At 36.4% G+C, this 27,936-nt stretch overlaps 2 protein-coding genes across 2 annotated transcripts; both read left to right on the top strand.

Moving 5' to 3' along the window:
• Positions 1-613: 613 nt before the first annotated feature.
• Positions 614-20,238, top strand: LOC107832631 (uncharacterized). Its single transcript, XM_016660492.2, has 9 exons — positions 614-888; positions 1,490-1,595; positions 2,020-2,198; positions 7,089-7,234; positions 10,870-10,961; positions 15,289-15,611; positions 17,910-17,976; positions 19,711-19,770; positions 19,903-20,238. The coding sequence occupies exons 1-9, from the start codon at positions 752-754 to the stop codon at positions 20,086-20,088; spliced, it is 1,296 nt and encodes a 431-aa protein (XP_016515978.2). The 5' UTR covers positions 614-751; the 3' UTR covers positions 20,089-20,238.
• Positions 20,239-20,843: 605 nt separating this feature from the next.
• LOC107832632 (pollen receptor-like kinase 1) lies at positions 20,844-24,492 on the top strand. Its single transcript, XM_075221587.1, has 3 exons — positions 20,844-21,638; positions 22,366-23,001; positions 23,575-24,492. The coding sequence occupies exons 1-3, from the start codon at positions 21,005-21,007 to the stop codon at positions 24,225-24,227; spliced, it is 1,923 nt and encodes a 640-aa protein (XP_075077688.1). The 5' UTR covers positions 20,844-21,004; the 3' UTR covers positions 24,228-24,492.
• The last annotated feature ends 3,444 nt before the right edge of the window (positions 24,493-27,936 follow it).

Here is a 27,936-nt window from a genome sequence, read left to right as displayed (position 1 = left end):
TATGAATACAATGTTTGGATAGATTGTATTGTTTGTTATTGTTAAATAATATTTTGCTGTTCGATTTGACTGTATCGCACTGTACTGTAACTGATAAATTTACTAAAATACCCTCAATTATTTTAAATATTATCAAGAATTACACATAAAGTAATTAGAATTAGAATGAAAAATTAATATTATACGACTAATTGGAGATAAAGTAATTAAAATTGGAGTTAAAAATTAAAGTAGAAGAAGAATAAAACAAAAAGAAGGCAAAATCTACACATAGCGCTGGAGTTGGAAGTGGCAGAAGGAAAAAAGGAAAAAGGAATGAAGATGTAGGTTATACATTAGGAAATTTGGATTAAAAAAAGAAAGTAAAGGATAAAATAGAATTATAAAGTATTAACTTAGGACATAATTGAAAAGAAAAATAAAAAATAATCACATCACACCAAATCAGTTATTTCAAATAATAAAACTTTTAATTATTGCGGAACAATAAACTTTTCATCATTTAACAATATAATACAATAAAATACAACAATGCTCCGTCAAATCAAAACTGAGCTCAGGTCAACAATGCGCCATCAAATGAAAATTCATAGTATTCAAGTGAAAACATTCGACACAAGTGAATATGTCGGCTTAACCATAATAACCAAAAAGTATTGCGTACTATTTAGGAACTACAAGGAAACATTTTGAAAACGCACTCCAACTCTACTGCATCCCGCCGCTAGTTTTTATCTCCGGCGAGTGGGTGATGTTAAGGTGCCCAACGGCAGTAAGGACTCTGAGAAATCTGATGGAAAATCATTCTCACATTCCTTCTGCCCACCAAAAGGCCCATTTTCACTATAACCATACTGATTCTCCCAACTTCTCCCGATGGACTGCCAAGTTAGTAACTAAATTTCCCTTTCCTTAACACTTCACTTTTTTCCCTCTCCTTTTCACATTTTTTTGGCGTTTTCCTTTTTTGTTCTATTTAGTTCTTGAAAGAAAATTTAGTTGCTATTGTTAACAGCAAGATTCAAGCTGGGCTTTTTTTTAGCTGTATTCAAGATTGAATTTTGATAGTTCTATATTGCATTCAATCATGTGGGTTGTGTTTGATTCTTCGAATTTAGTTAGTTGTATTTAAGATTGAATTTTGGTAGTTCCATATTCGATTTAATTGCATTCAACAATGTGGATTGTGTTTGATTCTTCGAGTCAAGTTAGTTGTGTTCAAGATTGAATTTTGATAGTTCCATATATGATTTTATTGCTTTCAACTATGTAGGTTGTGTTTGATTCTTCAAGTGGAGTTAGTTAAATTGCTGCTTCCACTATACTGCTACATTTTTCAGAGGATTTTGTCTAATGCTGGTTGCTGGGATGGGGTTTTAATTGTATAATTTTTTTATTTGTATGAAAATATGTAATAATGGTTATTCATATAGCTACGATTCTATAAATTATATGCAATTTAGCTAATGGCATATATTTGATTTGGTAGAGAATGTTACCAGTTCATGTATGCAAGGCCGTGGCACAAAGTTGTTGACTTTTATGCGGACATGGTGAAAGGCCACACTTCATTGTCAGGATTATTTGGAAAAGAGGTGCACACTGGCAAACTTTCCTGCTATGCTTAAACTGGTTGTTTGGGGAATCTATTTGTTGTATTTATTTATTGCTTTACTTACAAGTTTTTGGGAACGGGAATACTGTGAAGGACTTTCTCAAGAGGAGCTAAACTAAGCCTAATTTTCATAATTTTTTTTCCGATATAAGTTCAAATACTTTATGGGCGTGATACTGTCAAAACAAGTGCTTCTTTAAATCTTAAAAGCTTTCACTCATCTGGTTCAAAATGTTTGTCTTTCCTATGCAATTTTCTTCTTTCTTTTAATTATAAAAACTCACTGCCATATTAAAAGTTCTTTGTCATTTATTTCATTTGGAGTACTTATGCAAGTTCTCTACAATATTTAATGGTATACTACACTTATTATTTATATACTTATCTAGAAATTTCCACCGCAGACACAAGCTGAGCATGAAGATGCTGAAATTCGAGGGGATGAGAAATCCGAGGTAGTGAGTTTTCCAGTTAAAGATAGGGGCGGTAGGTGGGAGAGAGTAACTTTTAAGATTGTCCTTTCCTATCATGGAGGTTCTTTCGATGGATGGCAGAAGCAGCCTGGTCTGAATACCGTCCAAGGGTAAGTATTTTCTAACATGGACATTGATATCATCAATGGAGTGTCACATGCTCTATGGTCTATCATGAGTAAATGATAGTTTTTGACTTGGCATTCTTTTAGCAGCATACATGCTCTCAGTTACTTTATAGTTGTGCATGACACTGTCAATGGTTAAGTTCAAGTTGCTAGATTTGTTATGACATCTTGAATGAACAATTCTATATCTTCAGTAGTTGACTTTGTTTTGCATTTGTTCGGTTATCTTAGGGGGATATGGATATGCTATACCCTGCATCGGTAGTTGGTTTTCAAACTACATTCTTTTGGCAGATCCCTGCGGAGTTATATTGAAGGGATTCTGAATGATAAAAAAACAAGATGTAAAAAGAAAAAAACCATAGATCCTCATAGAAGACATCCAGTGAGAGAGCACCAGTAATTAGGTCATGCAGAAGACAGAGGTGGTGCTGGACTGCTGGCTGCCTTCTCTGGACTTTTAGTTTGTCTAATTGGTTCAGTGATAGTAGGTCCAAAGGGTTTGTTAGATAGTTATGTACATAATATGAATTAGTCATCGTCCCACATAGAATACGAGTATGATATGTATTGTATAAATATGGCTCATTGTATTATAATTAAACAGAATATCAATAATAGATTTTTCTCTAGGGCATTCTCACATGGTATCAAAGCCAGGCCCATACCAATAATTGTTACCGATGTTAGGCCCCGATTTATGTTGTCCACGCTCCAGTTTGCAGGCCTGGGCGTGAGGGGGGTGTTGAGTTGTCCCACATCGGTGGGATTTGAGGTCCTTGGTCTCCTTATATGGTCTTAGGCAATCCTCACCTCATAAGCTAGCTTTTAGAGTTAAGGCCAAGGTCCATTCTTATCACTGGTATCAAAGCAATCGTGAGAGATTTATCGCTGTGCATAAATTCTAGCGACTATGAGAAGAAAAATCAGTCAACCGGAAATCTTTTTCCGGTCGTCAGTGTTGTGCAAAAACCAACATCACCACGAATTAGATCGGCCTCCGGCGACCAACCCATAAAAAACATCTCCGTCAGAAGACCCTCCATGCGTTGCCGGAAGAAAAATTTCCGGCGAAGTTCCGATGGCGCGCGCCGGCGCATGGGCCGCCTTTCGGCCATTTTTTGGCGATGACTCTTCAGGACAGATTGTTCCCCTTGCGATTCCGAGCCTACCCATCCAATTTAAACCAAATTCCGACCACTTTCATATTTGTCTGGCATGAACAATGATTTATTCCGGCGTGAACAGTAATTTCTAGAAGTTTTTTTTTTAATAATGACATTCGTATTAGAAGCCTTTGACTCACAATCCGTTAGATCCAATGCATTGAATCCAATCCAGATGGTTTCTTTGCCAGATTATATTGAAATCCTTCAGTACAAAGCATGTAAATAGACATCTTCAGGGATAACTTCCGTTCAAACAGATAGTAACGTGACTTGTGTCTCCCAATCTTCAACCTCTGAGTCTTGGGTCATTGATTTAGGTGCATCTGATCATATTTGTGGTAACAAATCTCTTTTCACTACTATTTCATGTTCTCAATCTCTCCCAACATTCACAATGGCCAACGGGTCTCAAACCATAGCAACTGGAATAGGTCAAGCAAGTCCACTTCCTTCGTTATCTTTAGATTCAATTCTTTATGTTCCCGTTAGTCCTTTTAATCTCATAGCCGTTAGTCGCTTAGCCAAAGCATTTAAATGCTCTGTTTTATTTCTTGATGACCTTATTTTTATACAGGAACGCAGTACAAGGCGGATCATTGGTACCGGGCGTGAATAAGATGGACTTTATTACCTTATCCTTGCAAAATCACATGGACTCACATCTTGTCTTCCTTCAATAACTTGTCCTGTCATTAATTCACCAGATTTATTACATAAACGGTTGGGACATCCCAATTTGTCAAAACTTCAGAAAATGGTACCTGGTTTATCTTACTTGTCCACTCTAGAGTGTGAGTCATGTCAGCTCGGTAAGCATACCCGTTCCCATTTCCCTCAGCGTCTTGATAATCGAGCAGAGTCACCTTTTACTTTAGTCCATTCCGATGTTTGGGGTCCTAGACGGGTCAGTTCTACCTTGGGATTCCGCTACTTTGTCAATTTCATTGATGATTATTCCAGGTGCACTTGGATATTTTTGATGAAAAATCGATTTGAGTTGTTTTCTATTTTCCAGACCTTCCACGCTGAATTCAAAATTAATTTGGAGTTTTTATCCGCACATTTCGTAGTGATAATGCCTTAGAGTATTTGTCTTCCCCATTTAAGCAGTTTATGAACTCTCATGGGATTATTCATCAAACATCTTATCCGTACACATCCCAACAAAATGGGGTAGCTGAAAGAAAGAATAGACATCTTATTGAAACTGCTCGTACCCTACTTATACAATCTCATGTTCCGTTGCGTTTTTTGGGGTAATGCAGTTCTTACATCGTGCTATCTTATTAATCGTCTGCCATCTTCAGTTATCCAGAATCAAGTTCCATTCTCTATCTTGTGTCCCCACTTACCTTTGTTCTCTCTTCCATCCAGTGTCTTTGGGAGCACGTGTGTTGTTCATAACCTTACTCCAGGAAAAGATAAGTTAGCTCCTCGTGCTCTTAAGTGCGTATTTTTGGGTTACTCGAGAACGCAAAAGGGATATCGATGCTATTCTCCTGACCTCAGGCGGTATCTTATGTCTGCTGATGTTACCTTCTTTGAAACCTAATCATACTTCACAGGTCCAGGTAATCACTTAGATATTTCTGAGGTGCTACCAATTCCATCTTTTGGAGATTCAGTCACTATCTCCCATTCATCTTCACCTACAACTCCATCTCCAGCTCCACCACCTATAGCTCCAGCTTCACTACCTACAGCTCCAGCTCCAGCTCCACCACCTATAGCTCCAGTTCCATCACCTATAGCTTTAGTTCCACCGCCTAGTCCAGTCCAACCTTCTACAGCTCCACCACTCCTGACATCATCGTCGTCCGCTATCAACATCAGGCCCAACTGATTCATGTCCTGCACCTGACCCTGCTAATACTACGGACTTGTCTCCTCTTAGTCAACCGATTGCACTCCGGAAAGGTATACGGTCCACACTTAATCCTAATCCCCATTATGTCGGTTTAAGTTACCCTCGTCTGCCATCACCCCAATGTACATTTGTATCATCTTTGTCATCTGTTTCCATCCCTAAGTCTACAGGTGAAGCACTGTCTCATCCAGGGTGGCGACATGCTATGATTGACGAGATGTTTGCTTTATATACGAGTGGTACTTGGGAGCTTGTTCCTTTTCCTTCGGGTAAATCGACTGTTGGTTGTCGTTGGATGTATTTAGTCAAAGTTGGTCCAGATGGCCAGGTTGATCGACTTAAGGCTCGTCTTGTTGTGAAAGGATATACTCAGATATTTGGGCTCGATTACAATGATACTTTCTCTCCCGTGACTAAAATAGCATCAGTCCGCCTTTTTCTATCCATGACTGCTGTTCGCTATTGGCATCTCTATCAGTTGGACATTAAGAATGCTTTTCTTCACGGTGACCTTGAGGATGAGGTTTATATGGAGCAACCACCTGGTTTTGTTGCTTAGGGGGAGTCTAGTGGCCTTGTATGTCGGTTGCGTCGGTCCCTCTATGGTAAAGCAGTCTCGTCGAGCATGGTTTGGTAAGTTCAGCATAGTTATTCAAGAGTTTGGCATGACTTGTAGTGAAGCTGATCAATTTGTGTTTTATCGGCATTCTGCTTCAAATCTTAGTATTTATCTAGTGGTTTGTGTTGATGATATTGTTATTACCGGCAATGATCAGGATGGTATTACTAAGTTGAAGCAACATCTCTTTCTGTACTTTCAGACTAAGGATCTGGGCAGATTAAAGTATTTTCTAGGTATTGAGGTCGCTTAGTCTAGCTCAGGTATTGTTATCTCACAAAGGAAGTATGCCTTAGACATTCTTGAGGAGACATGAATGACAAGCTGTAGACCTGTTGACACTCCTATGGATCCGAATTCTAAACTTCTATCAGGACAGGGGGAGCCGCTTAGCGATCCTGCAAGAAATAGGCGGCTAGTTGGTAAATTTAAATTACCTCACAGTGACTAGACCTGACATTTCCTTTCCAGTAAGTGTGTTGACTGGGCAGGATCACCTTCTGATAGACGTTCTCCGTCAGGATATTGTGTTTTAGTAGAGGAGGTAATTTGGTGTCTTGGAAGAGCAAGAAACAGAATGTGGTTGCTCGGTCTAGTGCAGAAGCAGAATATCGAGCAATGGCTGCGGCAACATGTGAGCTAGTTTGGATCAAACATTTGCTTAATGAGTTGAAATTTGGTGAGGTCAGCAAGATGGAACTTGTGTGTGATAACCAAGCTGCCCTTCATATTGCATCAAATCCGGTGTTCAATGAGAGAACTAAACACATTGATATTGACTCTCACTTCGTCAGAGAAAAGATACTCTCAGGAGATATTGCTACAAAGTTTGTGAAGTCGAATGATCAGCTTGCAGATATTTTCACCAAGTCCCTTACTGGTCCTTGTATTAGTTACATATGTAACAAGCTCGGTACATATGATTTGTATGCACCGGCTTGAGGGGGAGTTTAGATAGTTATGCACATAATATGAATTAGTCCTAGTCCCACATAGAATAGGAGTATGTTATGCATTGTATAAATATGGCTCATTGTATTATAATTAAACAGAATATCAATAATAGATTTTTCTCCGGTGCATTCTCACGGGGTTCTTCTGCAAAATTCTCATGCATGTATATGTAACGTGATAAGAGCTGATTTTATTTGAGATCAATCCAACTGATAACTTCTGTCGGTATGGCATTCATGTGTCTTGTACTCTGCTTTATTCAGATTGGTTGAAAGATCTCTAGGTCAGTTTGTTGATGAGAGGAAGGCTCAATTATTAAAAGATAAGAACTTACCATTAGAAGCATGCACTGTAGTTGCTGGGCGTACCGACAAGGGCGTTTCAGCCTCTCAACAAGTTTGTTCTTTCTGTAAGTCACCTAGCTTGGTCTACCATCCTTTCAGCTATATGATCAGTTTCCAATTTTCTCATTTTAATGGCCACTATTGTTATAAGGCATGATTGAACCCTGAAATTAGGTGCAGTATGCGCGGGGCACTTGTACTCACTTCAGTTGTGCTTTAGTGTAGACACCAAGGCGCTTTGGCAAGCGCGTCAGCGCCCATGAACTCCCTCTTGAACAGGGACATATTAATGGTTCAAAATTTTTAATGGATGATAATGATAGTGATTTGGTCATTGAATCTGATTTGGATACTTAAAACTTGCATTTATATTAGAAATTTAAAGTGATTTTTGAACTTGATTAACATGGTTACTATTCATTTGTTTTACTTAATTACAGTTTTTGCTAAATTTGTGTGTGTTTATTCTTGTATTTTTCTTGCATTGCAGATATATTTGAAATTTAGATTATTTCTTCGTTTGCTCCTTTCATCACTAAAGCACACACTTTAATCGCACTACATGCTTAAAGCTCTAGCATATCTCGGCACATTTCTATACTTTTCGCCTTGACAACACTATATCTTGATATCTGTATGATTTGTACTTTAATTTTTGATGTATCCTGTTTTTCTTTGTACTATGAAGGATATGATGTTGACTTTAGTTTAGCAGTTAAATTGAACTTAAAAAAGATGCAGTATACTGTCTTGTGAAGTTTGGATTGTGCAATCCCTCAATCTGTTAGGGGTCTTATTTTCACATTACTTTTTTCTCCTACTTCAGATCAAGAACGCCACTTGCCTGTTCATATGTTTTTAGATCGTTACTTCTCATGCTTCTGCTGCTACTAGTACTACTAGTCTAATACTACTAGTACTACTACCACCACCACCGCCGCCACCACCACCACTACTCCTACTGATGCGGTTGCTCCTGCTGCTGCCACGACTATTACTACTAAAAATGCCCTATACAAGTTGTAATCTCCTTTTAACTCTAAAAATACCCGCTGACCAAATATTCTTTTTGCATCTTTTGAGCCTCAAAACTTGAAAATCAGCCCTAAATTTGTTATGTCCCCGGCCCCATAGTAAGTCGGACAAACTTCAGCATCTTTCAGTCAATTGGCGATGCCAAATATTCCTCTTTGTGAGGGGTTGTTCTATAAAACAAATGTGTGGATTATCGATTCAAATGCATACCTATTTAAGAACTTAAACAATAAGGTTGAGTAAAATGACTAAAATGTATCGACTCTTTTACCAATAATACATTATTCTCCCAAAAATCATATGTTGGACACAACAGCTGAAGATCTGAACATATTAATATCAAAATGTTTATCCAAGATTGAAGAAGAGGAACTCTGAAACCCAGTAACAATGGCAAATTATTCTTTCTGGGCGATCTTTCTACAAAAAAGAATGTGGCTTATTTGCTGAATGCCTGCTAATTTAAAATGGTTAAAAAGCTTGAACTCTATTTTTTGATAAAGAAAGAAGTTTCATAGATGGCATCAAGAAGATGCATTAGGTACAAGAGAGAAAGTTAGCTCCGTTACATAAGAAGTTCCTATCATAAGTTCAGGGAGCTAACAATATCCAACAACTGATCAAAATTATTCATAAAAGACAAATTGCTCCAGCAAAAAAGATTGAGCTGCCATTTAGCTCTCAGAGAGTGACTTGAAGTTGAAACTCCATTAAAACATCTGCAGTACTTTCTGTCCAAACAACAAGATACCCAGTGTAGTCCCACAAGTGGGGTCTGGGGAGGGTAGAGTGTACGCAGACCTTACCCCTACCTTTAAGAAGGCACTTTCTGTCCAAACACACCCAAAAAATACTTGCAGGGATCATCTGCCAGTTTTTTTTTGATGGGTTTTCCAACTTTCCGTGAACTCCAGCTAACAAGTGCATTTTTGACATTCTCTGGCATAACTCAATAGAGTCCAAAAATTGAAAAGAACATGCTCCATAAGCCTGCTGTGATAGTACAGTGAAGAAATAAGTGACTGATGTTTTGTGCACTCTGTTGGCACATGTAGCATCTGTTTCCAAGCTGAAAGCCTCTCTTGATAAGGTTGTCCTGAGACATACCTTGTTCAGTGTTGCCCAGCAGAAGCAGATAACATTGGTTGGCAGCTTTGTCTTCCATATCAACTTCCATGGCCATGTATCAGTCATACCATCTGCTGAACAGAACGTTTATATTCTGAGTTAACAGTGTATAAACCACCACTGCTCCTACTCCACCTTATTCTGTGTATGTCTTGCATGTTCATTCTATTGTTTTCTATTTTGGCAAGAAGATCAAGAAGGTCATCAAGCTCCCAATCTTGCATGTTCCTCCTAAATTGAATATTCCAAGTGCCGTCACCTCTGTTATCTGCAATGTTTGAGTCTGGATCTCTGACAGTCTGAAAAGGCGCGGATAATCATCTTTGAGAGTGTTGTTGCCCATCCAGATGTCTTTCCAAAAGCTAATGTGCATTCCATTTCCAATCTTGTAAGTTGTGTTGTTGAAGAATTCAGCCCATAACTTGCTGATATGTGGCCACAAACTAACCCCTTGAGAGAGGATCTGTGAGGTTTAGTACACCAATGGTTATGTTTCCCATATTTAGCTGTAACTATTTCCTTCCAAAAACCAGGATCATCTTGGTTATATCTCCATAACCACTTCATCGCCATGCATTTGCTGTGGATTGCTAGATCTTTGATACCCAAGACACCTTGGTCTTCGGGTTTTCCATTTCACGAGATGGAATTTGTGGCTTTGGCTATTTCCTTCTCATAGAAAGTTCCTTCTGATCTTGTCTAGCTGTTTGAGAACCTTACAGGGGATGGGAAAAGGAGTCATAAATTAAGGATGCTGTCATAACACTGTTAATTAGTGCTAATCTGCCCCCCTAGAAAGATATTGCATTTGTCTGGTTGCTAGTCTTTTCTAGAATTTCTCTACAACCCCATTCTAGACTTGTATTGACTTGCTTTTGGCACCAAGTGGGAGTCCCAAATAAATTGTAGGAAAAGAGCCTATCCTACAACTCAAAATTGCTGCCAGCTCTCCCAGATTTGGAACATCATTTACTGGATAAATAGTGCTCATGAGCATGTTAATGTGCAGTCCAGATAATGACTCAAAGATTATCAGTGTTAGGTTAAGATGCAGTACTTGCGACTTTTCTGCTCCGCAGATGAAAAGCTTAAACTCTTTTAACCAATGGTACATTATTGTCTTATGAATAGTATCTTGGACTTGATTAAGAAAAGTTCCCAAATGTTTTTCCATTGAAACACTTGGATAAAGTTGGAGATGACTAGTTTGAGAAAATATTCAGCATAATCAGGTACAAGAATCCTCTTAAAAGTTAAAGAATTGAGAAGTTGAATAGCAACAAAATTTAGTGTGTCCAGTTGACCCTTTCCTTTGAACTTGGCAATGCCAATGGTGAAACTTACAAAGTTCACATTCAAAGGTTAGTTAATTAACACACTCTAAATACTTCTCATGCTAATTTTGGTTAAGGATATCATGCGCATAATCATAAAACCATGATTACATTTGTATCCAAAAAGCATGATATTCAACTTGTGAATCTTTTCCTTGTTATGTTTTTTCGAGATAAGTATATTGGTTCACTTCTATGTCTAGACACTTGGAGAAAGGACGTTAAACTTCAAGATGTACAAGATGCCATTGATAAAGCAGCACCAGGAAAGATCAGGGTAGTTTCTCTCACCAAGGTAACTGATTCTTTGGATTGTTGATTTTTTCAAGCGTGAAGATACAATTTGGTTTGTTCTCGTCTATTGGGGAAAAAATATTTCAATGTTTTTTTTGGTTAAATGCAGCTGTTACCATTTAGATTTTCTCTTATTTGGTGAATGCCCACTAAAATTTTGAAAGTAGCATTAAACCATTTATTATCCAAAGTCATGTGGAAAGCCCATTCTGGCTAAATAACTGTCTAATCCCGTGGGTAACTGATTGAGCTTCATGTAGTCTAGGGGCAAAATTGAGAACAAAAATATTCTTTCCATTTATGCGCGGGCACATACAAAAGACTGATAACAAGAAGAGAAGAAACTTACCCAAAAAAAAAAACGGAGAAGAGAAGCCCTCAACTGCCACATTTATGGTGATGACAGCATTAACTTTTGAGGAAGTGGAGTTGAAACTTGAAAGAACTAAGGAAAGATTTGGGAAGAGCATCCTTATTATTTATTTTATGTTGTGGGACAATTCTTCCAATCTGCTGTTCTGAACTTACCGGATCCTTTCTCCAAGATAACTAGGCCTTGTGCTTTCAAAAATGAATTTATTTGTTTGTTTTTTGTTTCCTTCTTCTCGACAGCTTGCATAATGTTCTCTTCATCACTGGTTCTATTCTGCTAAATGGTGATTTTAGTTCTGGGTATGAAAACGCGGGTTTCTTTGCTATCTATCCTTCTCCTTTTCACTAGTAGATTAAATCAGTAACTTCCATTTGCAAATAGTGGTTCCACTGCTGCCAAACTGTCATTTAAGAGGCTGACACTCACATTCATCAATCTGCGTTAGGATTTGGAGTTTGATTGGTAGGAATGGGTTTTGCAATTTGTGAATATAGTTTAATTGCAACCTTTTTGAGTTAATTGGGCATAATACACATGTGCATATTTCAGGCAATTTGGTTACAAAGAATCAGTATGTTCTGAAGGAAAAGCAACATCCACCTCTTCTGTAAAAATTAGATGTCTTTACTTGTTGAACTTATGAGTAGGATGCCTTGGAAATCATGCTGATAGCAATTTTGGGTTCTTAGGCCTCATTTGTTTGTACTTAACGGGGGTTCTTAGGCCTCATTTGTTTGTACTTAACGGGGGTCTGAATCTTAATCATTCAGATCTCAGACATTAAGTGCGTTTGTTTTTAAAGTCTGAATCTTAATTATTCATATCTTAATCATTAAGTATATTTATTTTTTTACTTCACAATCACTTAACGGGTCTGAATAGGTCTGTATGATTAAGATCCATAACAGAGACTTAATTTCATTAAGATGCTATCATCCATATTCATTATTAATTGTCGCCACCGCCTACCATTATCAACTACCACCATGCCGCCACCACCACCACCATACTCAACCACCATCACCACCATCATCCTCAATCATAGCCGCCACCATAATTGACTACCACCACCCGCCATTCGCACCACTCTCACCACTATCATTCTCAACCACAACCACACATCCACCTCAACTGCCACAACTAACCACCCCATCACCATCAACAATCATAACCGGCACTATCCATCATTATAAACTACCACCACCCACCACCACCTTCCTCAATCACAACTACTACCACTACCCGCCATTATTAACTATCACCACTCACCACCACCATCATCAATCATAAACGCCACCACTACTAATGTCACGACCCATTTTCTGAACAAGCCGTGACCGGCACCCGTTCACTAACTTGACCGAGCAAACCATTTGTGCTTACCAAATCTGTTATAACTTACAAACTTTATATGCAACAATGCAATACTTTAACCAAATACTTTTAATTAATTTGAGTATCTAAAATAATCAACTCCAAACTTTGTTCGTAGTAATTGCTGACATACTGCTAAGTTATTATCAAAAAATCTGAATCTTAACCAACCGACTGTGTCTATGAAGCCTCTACTGATAAACTGACGCACTGCTCAGGACATGAGATTGCCTGGCTAGTACTTCAAGTAAACAAAGAAATAACTAAATAAAGATGACTCAAAGGAATACTCCACGAACAAAAGCGGAGCTCACCAATAGCACTGGAAGAGAGGGAAGTCCTAACTCGTAGCCTGCTCACCTGCAAAACCGGCTCCTACGTTGTACCGCAGACCAACGTAGGTTCCCAAAAGAGAACGTCAGTACCATCCATTGTACTCAGTGAGTCTCAACGACAGGGGACGGAATCTTAATAAAATATACATTACAAGCAAAGATTCTAAATGCATGGAAAACATAAAGCTTTTAAGAACAATTCTACAATAATTGCGTAATAGCAGTTTATGAATATTCTAAAAGAAAATTCTTTTCTTTTTCTTTCTTATAAAAGAAAATACTTCACTTTATACTTCGGGAGTTCTAACTATCCTGACTTATTTCTGTCTTAGTCACCGTGTGATCGGCACGGGTTCGATCCCAATCTGATCGAATAGGCCCAATCCACGAGGTGCCACTCGTTTCATGGTTCTCAGCGCTCATGTATCATACCTTAGCCTGGCTAAGTAAATTCTCAGCAACGAGACCCTCGGCTCGTGTGCTCCCTACTTTGGCACAAGTAGTTTCAGGAAGTCAACGCCTTGGTCAGAACCCTCGGCCTGGACGATGACCCCTTCTCAGAATAGAGGATACTCCCAAAAATCTTTTCTTTCTAAAACTTCTTCTTGTGACTTTTCAAGTCTAAATCTTTTCTGGAACATCCTATACATACTCATACTGGTATCCTTAAATGTAAAGCATGGCATAAGAATGAAATAAACATTCAAAAGTATTTCTAAAGATTCTTGCTTCTTCATGAATTTTCAACATGAAAATAGCATATAAGAATAACACAAAAATCTGAAAATTTATGCACATATATCATAATAAATCATCTAAATTTTAGCTAGAATAATTCTAAGTTAATAAGTACTCACTCGCTTCAATTAAGTACATATTAACTCTTTTAAGCAATTCATCAAACACCTTGTATGCATGCTTTTGTGAGTTAAACCACTTTAGTAAAGGGTTATATCAACTCACCTCAAAACTTCTCGAGCCAATACGTAGGCCCCAGTCCAATTTATACCCGTCAAATAATCTATTCTACAACAACCAGTGTATTTTAATCAATTTTAAAGTTTCACACCTAAACATGAAATTTACTGTTGATACAAAGAAAGAAGGGAATTAACTATTCAATTCTTACCTACTACTATTGTAGGATAATTGACAATAGGAAATTTTATATACCTGAGTTCAAGAATTAGTGGTTTGTAAAGAAACCTAGAATTTTGGTTGTCGGCGTGAAAAGTTCGCTGACTTCTGCCTCGGTTTCTTGAGCAATATGAATGTCTACTTCTGTTTTCCTAAGGCTTTTACGCCTTTTGCCTGCCAAGGGCCCTTTATGGGCTTTAGGCTTGTCACGCGACTTTTTTTTTTGGGGGGCTTTCTATTTATTTATTTTTTTTTTTTTTTGTTTTGTTTTGTTTTGACTAAACTAGTATTTAATTATACCCACTGTTAATAATTAATAATATTAAATTTATTAATATTTCCCTAATTGTATATCCAATTATTTATAAATAGAGAAGTAAATCAAAAGTCAATCACAAGGGTTTAAGTCCGTAATAGAAGTATAATTTTTTTATGTACTCAAGATAAGATAAAAAAATTAAATTCTATATTTAGCATGTGTTGAAACTTTTATAGATTTGAGGAGTGTTACAACTAATCACCACTAGCTACTACCCTGAACCACCACCGTCAACCATACCTACCACCAACCACCGCCTCTAGTCGATATTCACAAGCACCACCGTTAGCCATCACCACCAGCAACTACTATATTTAAAAAAAATAAATATTTTATTGATAGAATATTAGATTAAATAGTATTTCATTTGAATTTTATGTTTATTAATTTTCAAATAAAGATAAATTTTATTCATTTAGATATTAAAAATCAAACAGTCTTAATCATTTAGTATTCAGATCTTAATACGCATCTTAATATTCAGATGTGTATTCAGATTTAGATGTCTTAATCTTAATACACATCTTGATATTCAGATGTGTATTCAGATTCAGACGTCTTAATCTTAAAAAAACAAATGAGGCCTTAGACTCCCTGCATAGTTTAAGGCGATTCAGCCTATCTTTTTGTACAAAGGAAGCACCTACTTGGTGCTAAAGAAATCAATAGATTTTTTGTTTTACTTTATTAAAAAAAGGCGTACTACCATCTGCACAACATCAGTTATACCTTCCTTTTTCCTTTTTATCTGTGGATTAGGTGTAACGAAAATAAATTTTTCTTGCAATAGGTATCACGAGATTTTCATCCCAACTTCTCTGCAAAATGGAGACACTATTTGTATATATTCCCTATTGATGCATTAAATGGAGAGCAAGATGGTCAAATCTGGATCAACAGTTGCACTGATGTTAATCAACAGAATGAATGTGATAAAAGTGCGATTGAAGAAAGTAATGTAGATGTAATGGATGATGACAATGACGAGCTGGTGCATGGAAACAAACCAACCATGCTTGAAGTAAGCAAGGTTAACCGGCTTTTAGGTCATCTTGAAGGAAAGCTTTTATCTTACAAAATGTTTGCACGAGATCTTAAAGCTTCAAGGAACACGTAAGTTTTGTTTTCCCATTATGGTACTTTACTTCTTTTAGCAATGATTCTTTATCCCTTATCTATATATTATTAAAAGGAGAGGAAAAAGCCCTCTCCTTAAGCCCAGTGGCGGCCTAGAAAAAAGCCACATGACATTTATTATTGTTTTTGAATTTAAATATTTATAAAATAATAAAATAAAATATTTTATAATAAAAAACGAACATTAAAAAAAAGCTGTCCATTCAAATTGGAGAGTAGTTTCAAGTTGGAGTTTTTAAATTATTTTAAAGGTTTTTATTTTAAAATTAAAAATTAGAAAAAATAAAAAAACTGCCAATTCAAAATTTCTTTGTTTTTCTAATAATTTTTGTTTTTATTTTTAAAAATAAAAAGTTTATTTATTCAGAAAATATCTATATCTTTATTTATATATTATTAAAAGGAGAGGAAAAAGCCCTCTCCTTAAGCCAAGTGGCGGCCTAAAAAAAGATGCATGGCATAAGTAGTTAATAATTAGTTATTTAGTTAATAATTAGTTATTGATTATTATTTTTGAATTTAAATATTTATAAGATAATAAAAAAAAAATTGTAATAAAAAACGAAAATTAAAAAAAAAAAACTGTCCAATCAAATTAGAGAGTAGTTTCAAGTTGGAGTTTTTAAATTATTTTAAAATAAAAAAACTAAAATTAGAAAAAATAGAAAAACCGCCAATTCAAAATTTCTTTGTTTTTCTAACAATTTGTGTTTTTATTTTTAAAAATAAAAAGTTTATTTATTCAGAAAATATTATTGAGAATAATATAATAAAATAAAAAATAAAAAATATATATCTTCTATTATATTATAAAAAGAATGTAATAGACAAAAATATTAAATAAAGTAATATGCTAATAAAAGTTTCTATTAACAATGCAATAATACTAAATATTGGATAATAGAATATAGAAAAATATAGAACAAAAAAGTTATTCAATGACTATATAAGTCCCTTTAATTTAATACAGATTTTATTATTGGGTATATCATATTGACACATAAGATGACAATTGAAATTTATTAATACGATCTAATATGTTCAAACAAGTCCGATCACAAGTTAATTTAATTAATATTTTTAATATTGATCGTGCATCGCGCGGGTACGACTACTGGTTACACTAAATAACAGATGAAATTAAATTCTGTTGATCTTCAACATATCCGTTCAGTTTGACATCTAAATCTCTCATTCTAGATGTTTAATGAACGACTAGTACTACTGAGATTTTTGTATATGGAGTTGAAACAGAGAGAACACCAAAAATGATATCATGCACGTATGCACTGTATTATTGTTATTCTTGTTGTTGTCATCATCATCATTTAATAACACCTGCAATAATATTCTAAGTTGCTCGGACTCGGGTGCGGATCTAGAGGTCGGATCCTTTGAGATGTAAGTTTTAAGATTCGGGGATGCGGATCCTAGTACGGATACGGGTGCGGGATCCGGCTAAAAATAATTCAAAAAAATAAAAATATGAAAATATCTCTAAATTATGAGAAATTTTGTGGAATACTTACATTTAGCTTGTGAAGTGTGAATTTCTTTTTTATTCTCAAGTTGTATATAAGTAAATGATTGATTTCCTAGATAAGGTATGCTATTTTCTTCAAATTTACCTTAGTTTTGGTTCTGATTTCGAGAATCAAATTGTATCTCATTTCGAATTTTTCCGTCCGTCGTGGTCAAGGTACCCAAAATTGTTTGACTAGATCCGATACGGATCCCATACCCACACACATACTGGTGTCGTGTCGACACGGGTGCGGCACCTAAACTGCCTTGTCGGAGCAACTTAGATAATATCAGAAATTATTACTAACAGTAATACCATTTTTATTGTACTCCACCGGTCCCAATTTATATGTCATACTTCCCTTTTTAGTCTGTCCCAAAACGAATGTCATACTTATTTAGAAACAATTTTACTTTAAACTTCCTACTTTACTCTTAATGAGATGATTTATAGTTACAAATATACAAGACTGAAGTTAATTCAGTTCAATTATGATGAGGGGTCTTCAATTAAATTGTCGAGACAAGAGGCACCATCTACATCAAATCATTTTAGCTTCGGATCATTGATCATGTCCCTAGAAAAGTAAATAAACTCAATAAAGAAAGAAAAGAAATGTGTATGTTCATGATTTTCCAGCACCAAGCCATAGAAGTAGGCATGTTCAGCTATAAAGTTAGATTTCACATTGTATTCATACTTAATTGTTGACTGATCACCAGATTTTTGTATCTTTATGAATGTAACAGTGGTCCACCAACAGAGTGTTTTATCTTCCATGCTAGAGCTATTGAAACCTCAATACCATGTGTAAAGGTATCAAACAGTTACTACTAAGCTTGTCGGTTTCGCTGTTTTAAATTGTGGATGTTCACATGCTTCTTGTTGAGAACATGTCATATGCATGAAATTCCATGTTCCTTCATCTGAATAACTTATAGAAGTCTCCTTTACTGTAGTGTGGTTTAGAAATACAGTGAATAGCGCGTCTATATATGTTAAACTTATCGATCAACTATGAGCAAGTTCTTAACTAAAGGCTTTTGAAGGTAGATTATCATTTCTTTAGAACAAGGTATCATGAAGAACATTGTTGATTAAAAGTTTTGTGTATACATCTGTAAAGCCGTTCCATTTGACTTTTTGCGAAGGTCTTTTTGTGTTTAATGACTTCTAATAACAAGCTGTGTCCTTCCGTCTGATGCTTGGTTTGGAGGAAGAGATTCGCGACTAATTTTTGGATTCTTGTATTTAGGAACAAGATAATAGATCATCAGGATCCACAAAGAAAAAAATAAGAAGGCGCCAGAACATTTGGGATGCCCTTTCTTCATGTGAGAGCGATACCAGAGGATTCTAGGATTTAGTTGTAAACCGCTTTCTAGGAATAAGCATTTCCTACTGTTTAGCAGCCACTAATGCTTGTATTAGGGTAGGCTGTCTACATCACAGGGTTGCGGCCCTTCCCCGGACCCTGTGTCAATATGGGATGCTTTGTGCACCAGACTGCCTTTTTATTTTTTTATTTTTATATTAGAATATCAAGCACAAGAAAGGGGTGAAAAAGAAAAGAAAAAGGAATTGGAACGAGGAATCGATGAACAAAACATTGCATTGTTGTCTAATAAAGAGTCACTTTGAGTAGAGGTACTTGGATGTTACTCTGCAAAACAAGGAAGGTAATATGGATTGAGGCACAAGGGACCTTCTGCATAGATAATTTTGGCATTCTGGAATTCTTCATGGAACATGTGGTGTGCTGGAATATTTACAGTTTTGGTATGTGTTTGTGTGTATAATGGAGAACTTGCAGCTTGGTTCATTTTGCACGAGGATGATTTTTATGAACATTATGAATACATGTTTATTTTTGTTTCGCTTTGATGATTGAGCTGAGAGGTTGAAAAAATGCACTGTCTGCATGCACATGGGCAACTGTATATGGTGTGGAGCGTGTTTGGAATTAAATGGGTGATTCCCGTCATATATGCCCTTATGATGGGAATTCAAAAGGAAGAGGCAGCGAAGGCGAGCAAGTGAAGTAGCTTGTTTGGCACTTATGTTAAGATAAGATTAGTAGTAACTTTTCTGTCTTTCTGTATATTAGAGGACCACATCTTTTAGGTTCTCATTTGTTGTATACACCTTGTATGCGTGGATTTCCCTTTTACATCAACAAACTTTTAATTTCATCAATATTGAAAAGTTTCTAACTCATTAGTGTCTAAGAGTATGCCGAATAACCCTAAAATATTGTCAAACTTACATCATAAAAATGCCTTACTTGGTTTCCATGTGATATTATTATCAGTTACATTGTGAATTAAAGATGGGAGTTAGTTTAAGAATTTGAGTACTTATTTTATATAATTTTTTCTTCATTTCTGATCCTTTTCTTTTTCTCCATTCTAATCCATATATCTGTGCTGCTTAGTTGTCTGCATAAGCTGTTGGATTCAAAGTGCTTTAGATATCTGATCTGATTGATGTGCAGTTAAATTGCCATTATTTCACTAAGAATCCTTTTCTTTTCTTGTACTGAAATTGTAGGACGGGAGTGATATGAAGACGATGTGCATTGAGTTGATTGCTAACCGTTTCTTGCGGAGGGTATGGAAAGTTGATGTGATAGGATAATATATTCTTCTACTTATACTCCATCCTACTTTGCCTATACTCTTATACTTGATGTCCTTTGAACTGTTGAAAGCATTTGCGATCACTTGCTGCTATGTTTTGCAGATGGTTCGTGTTCTTGTGGCAACAGCGATTAGGGAAGCAGCTGCTGGAGCCGATGACGATGCCTTGCTGAAGCTGATGGATGCCACGTGTAGGCGTGCCACTGCTCCACCTGCTCCACCCGATGGTCTTTGCATGGTCGATGTAGGTTATACAGATTACGATAGAAGAAACTGCCTGATTCCTTAATACAACCAATTGTACCATTTTTCTTTTTTTCTCTTGTAATACCTTGGAACTTCAGATACAATGTTTTTTTTCTTTTAGCTAGTCCAATAACAATGACAACTTTGTCTTTTTGGAAACAATTTAGTCTCATAATACTCATGACATATTTAGGATCACAAGTTTTAAAAATAAGACTTAGTGAGTAATACTTTTTTAGAACCTTAATACAGCATGGATCTTTACTTTTATTTATTTTTAAATAATTATTACTTCCTTCCCAACAGTACCAATCCAACATATATAGTAATTAACTTACGTGGAGTAAGCTTAGTCAGATTCTTTTCACCGAGCTGATTTCATTTTTTTTCTTGAAATCATAACATATAGGAGTGTATAATATATAGTATGTATATAATCAAGAAAAGGAAAGAAACCAGTATTGCGCGTAGATAGTTCATACAACCAATTATAGTATTACATATACTTGTAGTTTCTTTGTCTGTTGTAAGATGTATATTTTTTCTTTCTTCCTATCAACGTATAAACATTTAAATGCTGAAAATAAAATATGCGGGAAGTTCTGAAACCAACGACAACCTCGGGGGGTGATTGACTGCTGTTAAAGATGGTCGAAATTCAAAGGGTAAAGCGTAGTTTTATGAGGGAATTAGCAAGAAATAGAGGACTCTGTCAACTTGACATTCTCCACTTCACATTTGTCCATTTTTCCAACTACCTCTCAAACTTGTTCCTCTTGTGTTTTCCCCTGCATGTACACAAAACATTCTATTCCATTCTCCTTCCACCTTTTCTTTTGGCCTCAAAACTCCATAAAGGTAGCATTCTTTCATTTGTAGGAGCCCTTTGAGAGGGCGCGCACCTGCAAGTGCGCGCACCAGTAACAAAATTAAGCCAACTATAAATTCTATATGCAAAAATGGCACAAACTACACAAAAAAACTACAAAATCAAAAACAAAAAACATCTTCCCTTCCTCTTCGTTATCGCGTTTTTACTAGCATTTGTCACCACCCCATCAGAGGGGAAATTATCAGAAGCTGAGATTCTGCTCAAGTTTAGTCAATCTTTAAAATATGATGGCAACCCCTTTTCAACTTGGAATGCCAATGTACCACCTTGCGTCAAAGGGAATAATAAGCCTAATTGGAATAGTCTTTTTTGTGAAGGTGGTATGGTTTATGGTTTGAATCTTGAAAATCTTGGTTTAAGTGGTACCCTTGATGTGGACACGTTAAAAGAGCTGCCTAATTTGAGGACCATAAGTGTATTGAGTAATAATTTTGAAGGGTCTTTGCCACCTTTGAATAAACTAACTGCATTAAAAAGTGCTTATTTTTCAAACAATAAATTCTCTGGGCCAATTGATGGCAAGACTTTTGAAGGGATGAATTCGTTAAAGAAGCTTCACCTAGCAAATAATCAATTTACAGGACAACTCCCTCCCATATTCGGTGAATTGCCAAAGCTCGTGGAGTTGAATGTACAAAATAATAAGTTTGAGGGTCCAATTCCTTCTTCCCTTTCTCGTCTATATTTTTCTGCTTTTCAAGGTAAGGGATCTCTTTATTATTTTAAGTTCTTAATCTTACATTTCTCTATTCCTTCAGGCAGGGGTAAGGTCTGCGTACACACTATCCTTTCCAGACCCCACTAATGAGATTTTCCTGGGTTATTGTTGTTGTTGAATCTTACATTTGTAATTGTGTGCATATTTCCTTATTAAGGTATTTTTTTAAAACATTCAATGGGTTGTTGTAGTATTTGAAAAATGATCATAATTAGTTATGCATTAAATTATTTGTAGCCTTTATCTTGTAATGCATATTTGTTTTGGTTGTTGTTGTGCAAACATGCATGCAACACATGAAAAGATTAGAAATCAATATATTTTCTTTAGAAATTCGTTTTGCTATACCAGATTTAGTCGCTTCATTTCCTATTAACACTACAGAACTTTTTTAAGTATGAGCTAGTAAAACAAATCATATTGTTTCTTATTAGGACGTCTTAACTAGAGATGTATACATGCAAATTTATGTTATCTTACGATCCAAGATCATCATACCCTTTGGTTTTCATAACCAAAACATTACTCTAGAAAGTTTACAAGAAGATCAAATAAATAAGAGATAATACGAGAACGTCCTCTAGTAGGGATAATTGAGGAGAGTTATCTTTCGTCAACGACATTAACATAAAACATTAGAAATAGATAAATAGGGCTTAAATTTCTTTCTATTTCTTTTTAACTAAATTTTCTTGCTTCCTTATTAACAGGAAATGATGGTCTATGTGGTCCACCTTTAACAAAATCATGCAATGAAGAGGCACCAAAAAAGCAAGAATCATCTTCTGTTTGGAAGATTGCCCTTATCGTCGTGGTGGTTGTTGCAGTTATAGGTCTAATTGCCATTGTACTCATAACTCGTCGCAAGAAAAATAATTCCCAACGGGAAGTTACTCTAGGATCATCAAATTTATCACCAACAACTCATGAACCAAAACTCGCTTCAGTTGATCTAAACAAAATGGAACAAGGCCAAGCTGCTGCATCTCCTGATCGTTCCAACGATGGCAAAAGAGCTGAACAAGGACAAAAGCTTTTGTTCTTGAAAGATGACATTGAGAAATTTGACTTGCCAGATTTATTAAAGGCCTCAGCTGAAGTATTGGGCAGTGGTGTGTTTGGTTCAACTTATAAAGCTGCACTTAGCACTGGTCCTGTTATGGTTGTTAAGAGGTTTAGACATATGAATAAAGTCGGTAAGGAAGACTTCCATGAGCATATGAGAAGACTTGGCAGATTGAGTCATAAGAACTTGCTTCCTGTTCTGGCTTTCTACTATAGGAAAGAGGAGAAACTTCTGGTCTTTGAATACGTAAACAATGTCAGCCTTGCCGTTTATCTTCATGGTATCTTACTCTATACTCTCTTCTAATCCATATTTCTCGGTTTCAGATTATTTGAACCTATTACAACTTAGAGAGTCAAACAAGGTTTTCTTTGATCATATTTTTTCTCAAATATTTTGAATTGTTAACTATTCAAACCCCACTTACACTCTACCATCCCCAAACCCCACTTATGGGAATACATTGGGTATGTTGTTGTTATGTTGAATTGTTAACTATTGTGGCGTATAATACTTTTTATATAGTTTCTGAATATGTTAATTGTATCTCAAAAATTTGAAAATCTTATGTTGTATTCAAATCGAAAATTTGTCAGCTTGATCTTTGTATTTTAAACTATGTCATCTAAAGTGAAATAGAGGGGATATTATACTAAAAGTATATATTTACTCTTTTTAGCAAGTACTGTCTCTTGTTTTTTTAGGTCAGTAAACACTCTTATTATGTGCGATTGCCTGTAGTTATTCTTTAAATGATGTAAAATTGTAAAATAATTTTTATACTATGAGTGTATCTTCATGATGTGTGTATGATTCTTTATATGATAGTTGTGCATTGATTGTGATTGTTCAGGCAATAGCAAATCACGTGGGAACCAAAGCTTGGATTGGCCAACTCGTTTGAAAATTGTAAAAGGCGTAGCCAAAGGAGTTTTGTACCTCTACAATGAGCTACCAAGCTTAACTGCACCTCATGGTCACCTCAAGTCCTCAAATGTCCTTCTAACTGAAACCTTTGAGCCAGTTCTCACAGATTACGCCTTACTACCAGTCGTAAATATCGAACATGCTCAAGAACATATGATCTCATACAAAGCACCAGAGTACAAGCAATCTGGCAAAATCAACAGGAAAACTGATGTTTGGACACTTGGTATGTTGATCCTAGAAATCTTGACTGGGAAATTTCCTTCAAATCTTTTAGGCAAGGGGAGTCATGACACCGATGATTTGGCGAGTTGGGTAAACTCTGTTCTTGGAGAGGATTCATCAAAAGAAGAGGTGTTTGATAAGGAAATGAAAGGAACACAAGATTGTGAGGGTGAAATGATGAAGCTTTTGAAGGTTGGTTTGAGTTGTTGTGAGGCTGATGTGGAGAAAAGATGGGATATAAAAGAGGCTGTGGAGAAAATTGAGGAAGTAAAAGAGAAAGGTGCTGCAGGGGATGGTGATTTCTTCTCCTCTGTTGATGCAAGTGATGAAACTGACATGCATAATTCAAGATGAATAATTCAAGATGAATAATTCAATAATATTCAAGTGTATAGGGGTTTTTGATGATTTTCTTGGATGCATGCATGCATGACTACTGGGGTTATATGATTTTTTTTCATGGTGGAGAATCAATTGAGTCACCATGTGGGGTTACTACAAAAACCAAAAGAGAAAAAAGAAAAATAAGAGATAGAAAAATGAAGTACTTAATTTTTGTTTTAATTACATGTAAATTTGTCATTCTTGAATCTATAGTCTAGGTGTGTTTCTTCTTTTATGTTCTTCATCAAGCTTATTTGGGATTATTACTTTATATTGCTATCTATAAATAAATAAACTATATGTTGTATATAAGAAATTTTGAAGACATCTCATTCATGTTTTTCATTTAATTAGGTTGCCTAATTGAAGATTCTTCCATGTGCTTTGCATTGCTCTAATTAATATACGGAACTATTACACTATCTTGAGATGCAGAAATGGTTAATAGAAAATTTGACAGGAGGAAAAATGAAACGGTCTAAGTAGAGGCTAAAATCTGCCCTACGGTTAATTACAAAGTGAGTTTTATCGCGATGTACGTAAAGTAAAGACGAATAATATTAAATAGCAGATAGCGTAAAATAGAGAGAAGAGTGAATATTCTAATTGATAGTTTTCGATTCCGCGTAGTACAATGCTGCCTCCAGGAAGGTTCGGTCGTAGCTAAGCTAACAACTATGTATGTAGTACGAAGATACAAGTTGTGAGCTCTTAAGAGGCTCTACAATGAAAATTATGATATTTACAAGTGTTTAGACAAGAAAAGTAAAGTCTAGTACTTGGCTGAGAGCTTGTCGAGAGGATGTTGAGGGGAGTTGAAGTAAGTTGGAATGCAAACTATTAGAAATCTGACCTATTGAGACGGTTCACTTGCAACAGTTATAAAACCGTTACATTAGAAATCTATGGCCACAATTACAACCGTTCCATAATCATCCCAGTGTTGTTGGAACAAATACAAAATGAACTGTCACAATAGAGATATATGTTGACAGCGGAAGATACAATGAAATCAATGGAATTCGACCTAGGGTTTACTGTGTTTAGAGGAGAGAGAAGAGAGATTTTATTTGAAGCTTCTGGAGAATAGAAAATGAATAATCCGTTCAATACAATGTGTAACTAAACCTATATAGTTAACCCGGAAGTCCAACTAAGCCCAAAATCACTAAACTGAACAAAACAGAAAATTAAATACATTTGGGCTCAACCCAGTACAAATAAAAAGAGGATATTAAATCCATGACTAAGTAATTCCAATACCCCCCTTCAAGTTGGAGGGGGAGAACACCCCCAACTTGAAAAGAAGATCATGATGAGCAGCTCCAACCAAGTCCTCGGTGAAGATATCCGTGAGCTGAGTAGAGGAAGATGTATGCAACAGATGAATGAGGCCCTCAACAAGCTTGGCTCGAACAAGATGGCAATCCAACTCAATATGTTTAGTGCGCTCATGGAAAACTGGATTCTTTGCAATGTGAATGGCAGCATGGCTGTCACAAAATAAGGGAACATAAGGACAACTGACTCCCAAATCCAAAAGAAGCCTATGCAGGCAAGTAAGTTTACCAACAACCTTACTCATAGCCCTATACTCAGCCTCAACAGAAGAAATCGACACCACAAGCTGTTTCTTAGACTTCCAGCCAACCAGACTACCCCCTAACAAGACACAAAACCTAGTGACAGACTTCCTGGTGTCAGGGCATGCAACCCAGTCACTATCACAATAAGCAGCCACAAAAAGATTAGGAGAATTATTGAAAAAAATACCAAAATCAGCAGTACCCTGCAGGTATTTTAAGAGATGGAGAGCTGCCTCCAGATGGGGTAGGCAAGGAGACTGCATAAACTGAGACAAGTGCTGGACAACAAAGGTGATGGCAGGCCTTGTATTAGTAAGAAAATTGAGATTGCCCACCAATGACCTGTAAACTTCAGGTTTAGGGAGATGAGTGTCCTCCTTGGCTTTAAGCTTAGCATTCAAAGGGAGAGGACAGACCACAGAAGCAATATCTGAACAGTGAAACTCCAAGAGAAGATAATGACCAAATTTCTTCTGATGCAAAAGAACCCCAGAATCTGAATATAACACCTCAATGCCTAGAAAGTAACTGAGGGAACCAAGATCTTTGATCTTAAACTGAGCATAAAAAAGGACTTCAAAGAAGAAATCTCAGCAGAATCAGTCTCAGTGAGGATAATATCATCCACATAAACTGCAAGCACCACAATAGAGTCCCCAGAAACTCTAGTGAAAAGAGAAATGATGCTAGCCTCTAGATGAAAGAGCCTGGGAAAGTTTAGCATGGGAGAGCATGGCATACCACTGCCTGGAGGCCTGCCTAAGCCCATAAAGGGACTTGTGAAGTCTGCATACCAACTGGCCATAACTGAAAAGGGGAGTAACAGAGTAACCAGGGGGCAACCTCATGAACACCTCCTCATCAAGGTCACCATACAAAAAAGTATTGTTGACATCAAATTGGAAGAGAGGCCAATACTTCTTGACAACTACTGCAACCACTGTCTTAATAGTGGACATCTTTACCACAGAGGAGAAGGTCTCATTAAAATCAATCCCCTCAACTTGTGTATTACCCCCGACAATCAATCTAGCCTTATACCTTTTAATAGTACCATCAACCCTATGTTTGATTTTGTACACCCACTTATAAGGGCTTCTTACTAGGAGGCAAGTCAACAATGGACCAAGTGCCATTGGCCTCCAAGGCTGCAAACTCAGCTCTCATGGCATCCTGCCACTCAGGCACAGAAGCAGTTTGAGAGTAGGAGGATGACTCAAACACAGGAGGAACTGAGGTAGAAGGAGAGGAAGAGACAAAAAGAGGAAGATGATGAAAGTAGAAGCTGGCAAACATAATCAGAGAGATATCCATGAGGATTATGGGAACTAGAAGACTTCCTGAGAGGGACAACACTAGGAAGAGCAGAAATATAAGAGGAAGAAAGATGAGGTGGAGGGATATGAGAAAGAGGAGAAGGAAAAACAAGAGAAGAAGGAGAGGGAGAATAGGAGAACGATGAACATAAGCAGAAACTTGAGAAGTGGAGCTGGGAGGTTCAGAGAAACAATCATCAAAAACAAAGGAAAAGGTAAAAGTATAAGGGGTAGGAAAGACGAAGGAAGGAGTAGAAAAAAGAAAAATGTATTCATGAAAAAAAACATCCCAGTAAACAAAAGATGACTTAGAGACAAGGTTGTACAATTTGTAACCTTTCTTAGCAAAAGGGTACCCTAGAAAAACACAAGTTACAGACCTAAGAGCAAACTTGTCTCTATGAACCTTAGGTATTGTGGCATAACACAAACAACCAAAAGACCTAAGATGAGAATAAGAAAGGGGGATTCCCATAGAGCAATTCAAAAGGGGTTTTATTCTTCAAGAGAGAGGTAGGGAATCTGTTAATGAGATAAGTGGAAGTGAGAATGAAATCCCCCCAAAAAGAAACAGGTAATTTGGACTGAAACAACAAGGCCCTAGCAGTTTCATCCAAGTGCCTGTATTTTCTCTCTACAACACCATTTTGCTAAGGAGTGTGGGGGCATGATGTCTAGTGAATGATCCCTTTATCTGTGAAAAGTTTAGAACCAGTGGAACTGGACCCCAATTCCCAAGCATTGTCACTCCTAACAGTCTGTACATGAGAATGAAAA

This window comes from Nicotiana tabacum, chromosome 9 (assembly GCF_000715075.1).
Source record: "Nicotiana tabacum cultivar K326 chromosome 9, ASM71507v2, whole genome shotgun sequence".
Lineage (NCBI taxonomy): Eukaryota > Viridiplantae > Streptophyta > Magnoliopsida > Solanales > Solanaceae > Nicotiana > Nicotiana tabacum.
Note: the sequence above shows the minus strand (reverse complement) of the source record. Positions and strands in the feature narration are given on the sequence as shown.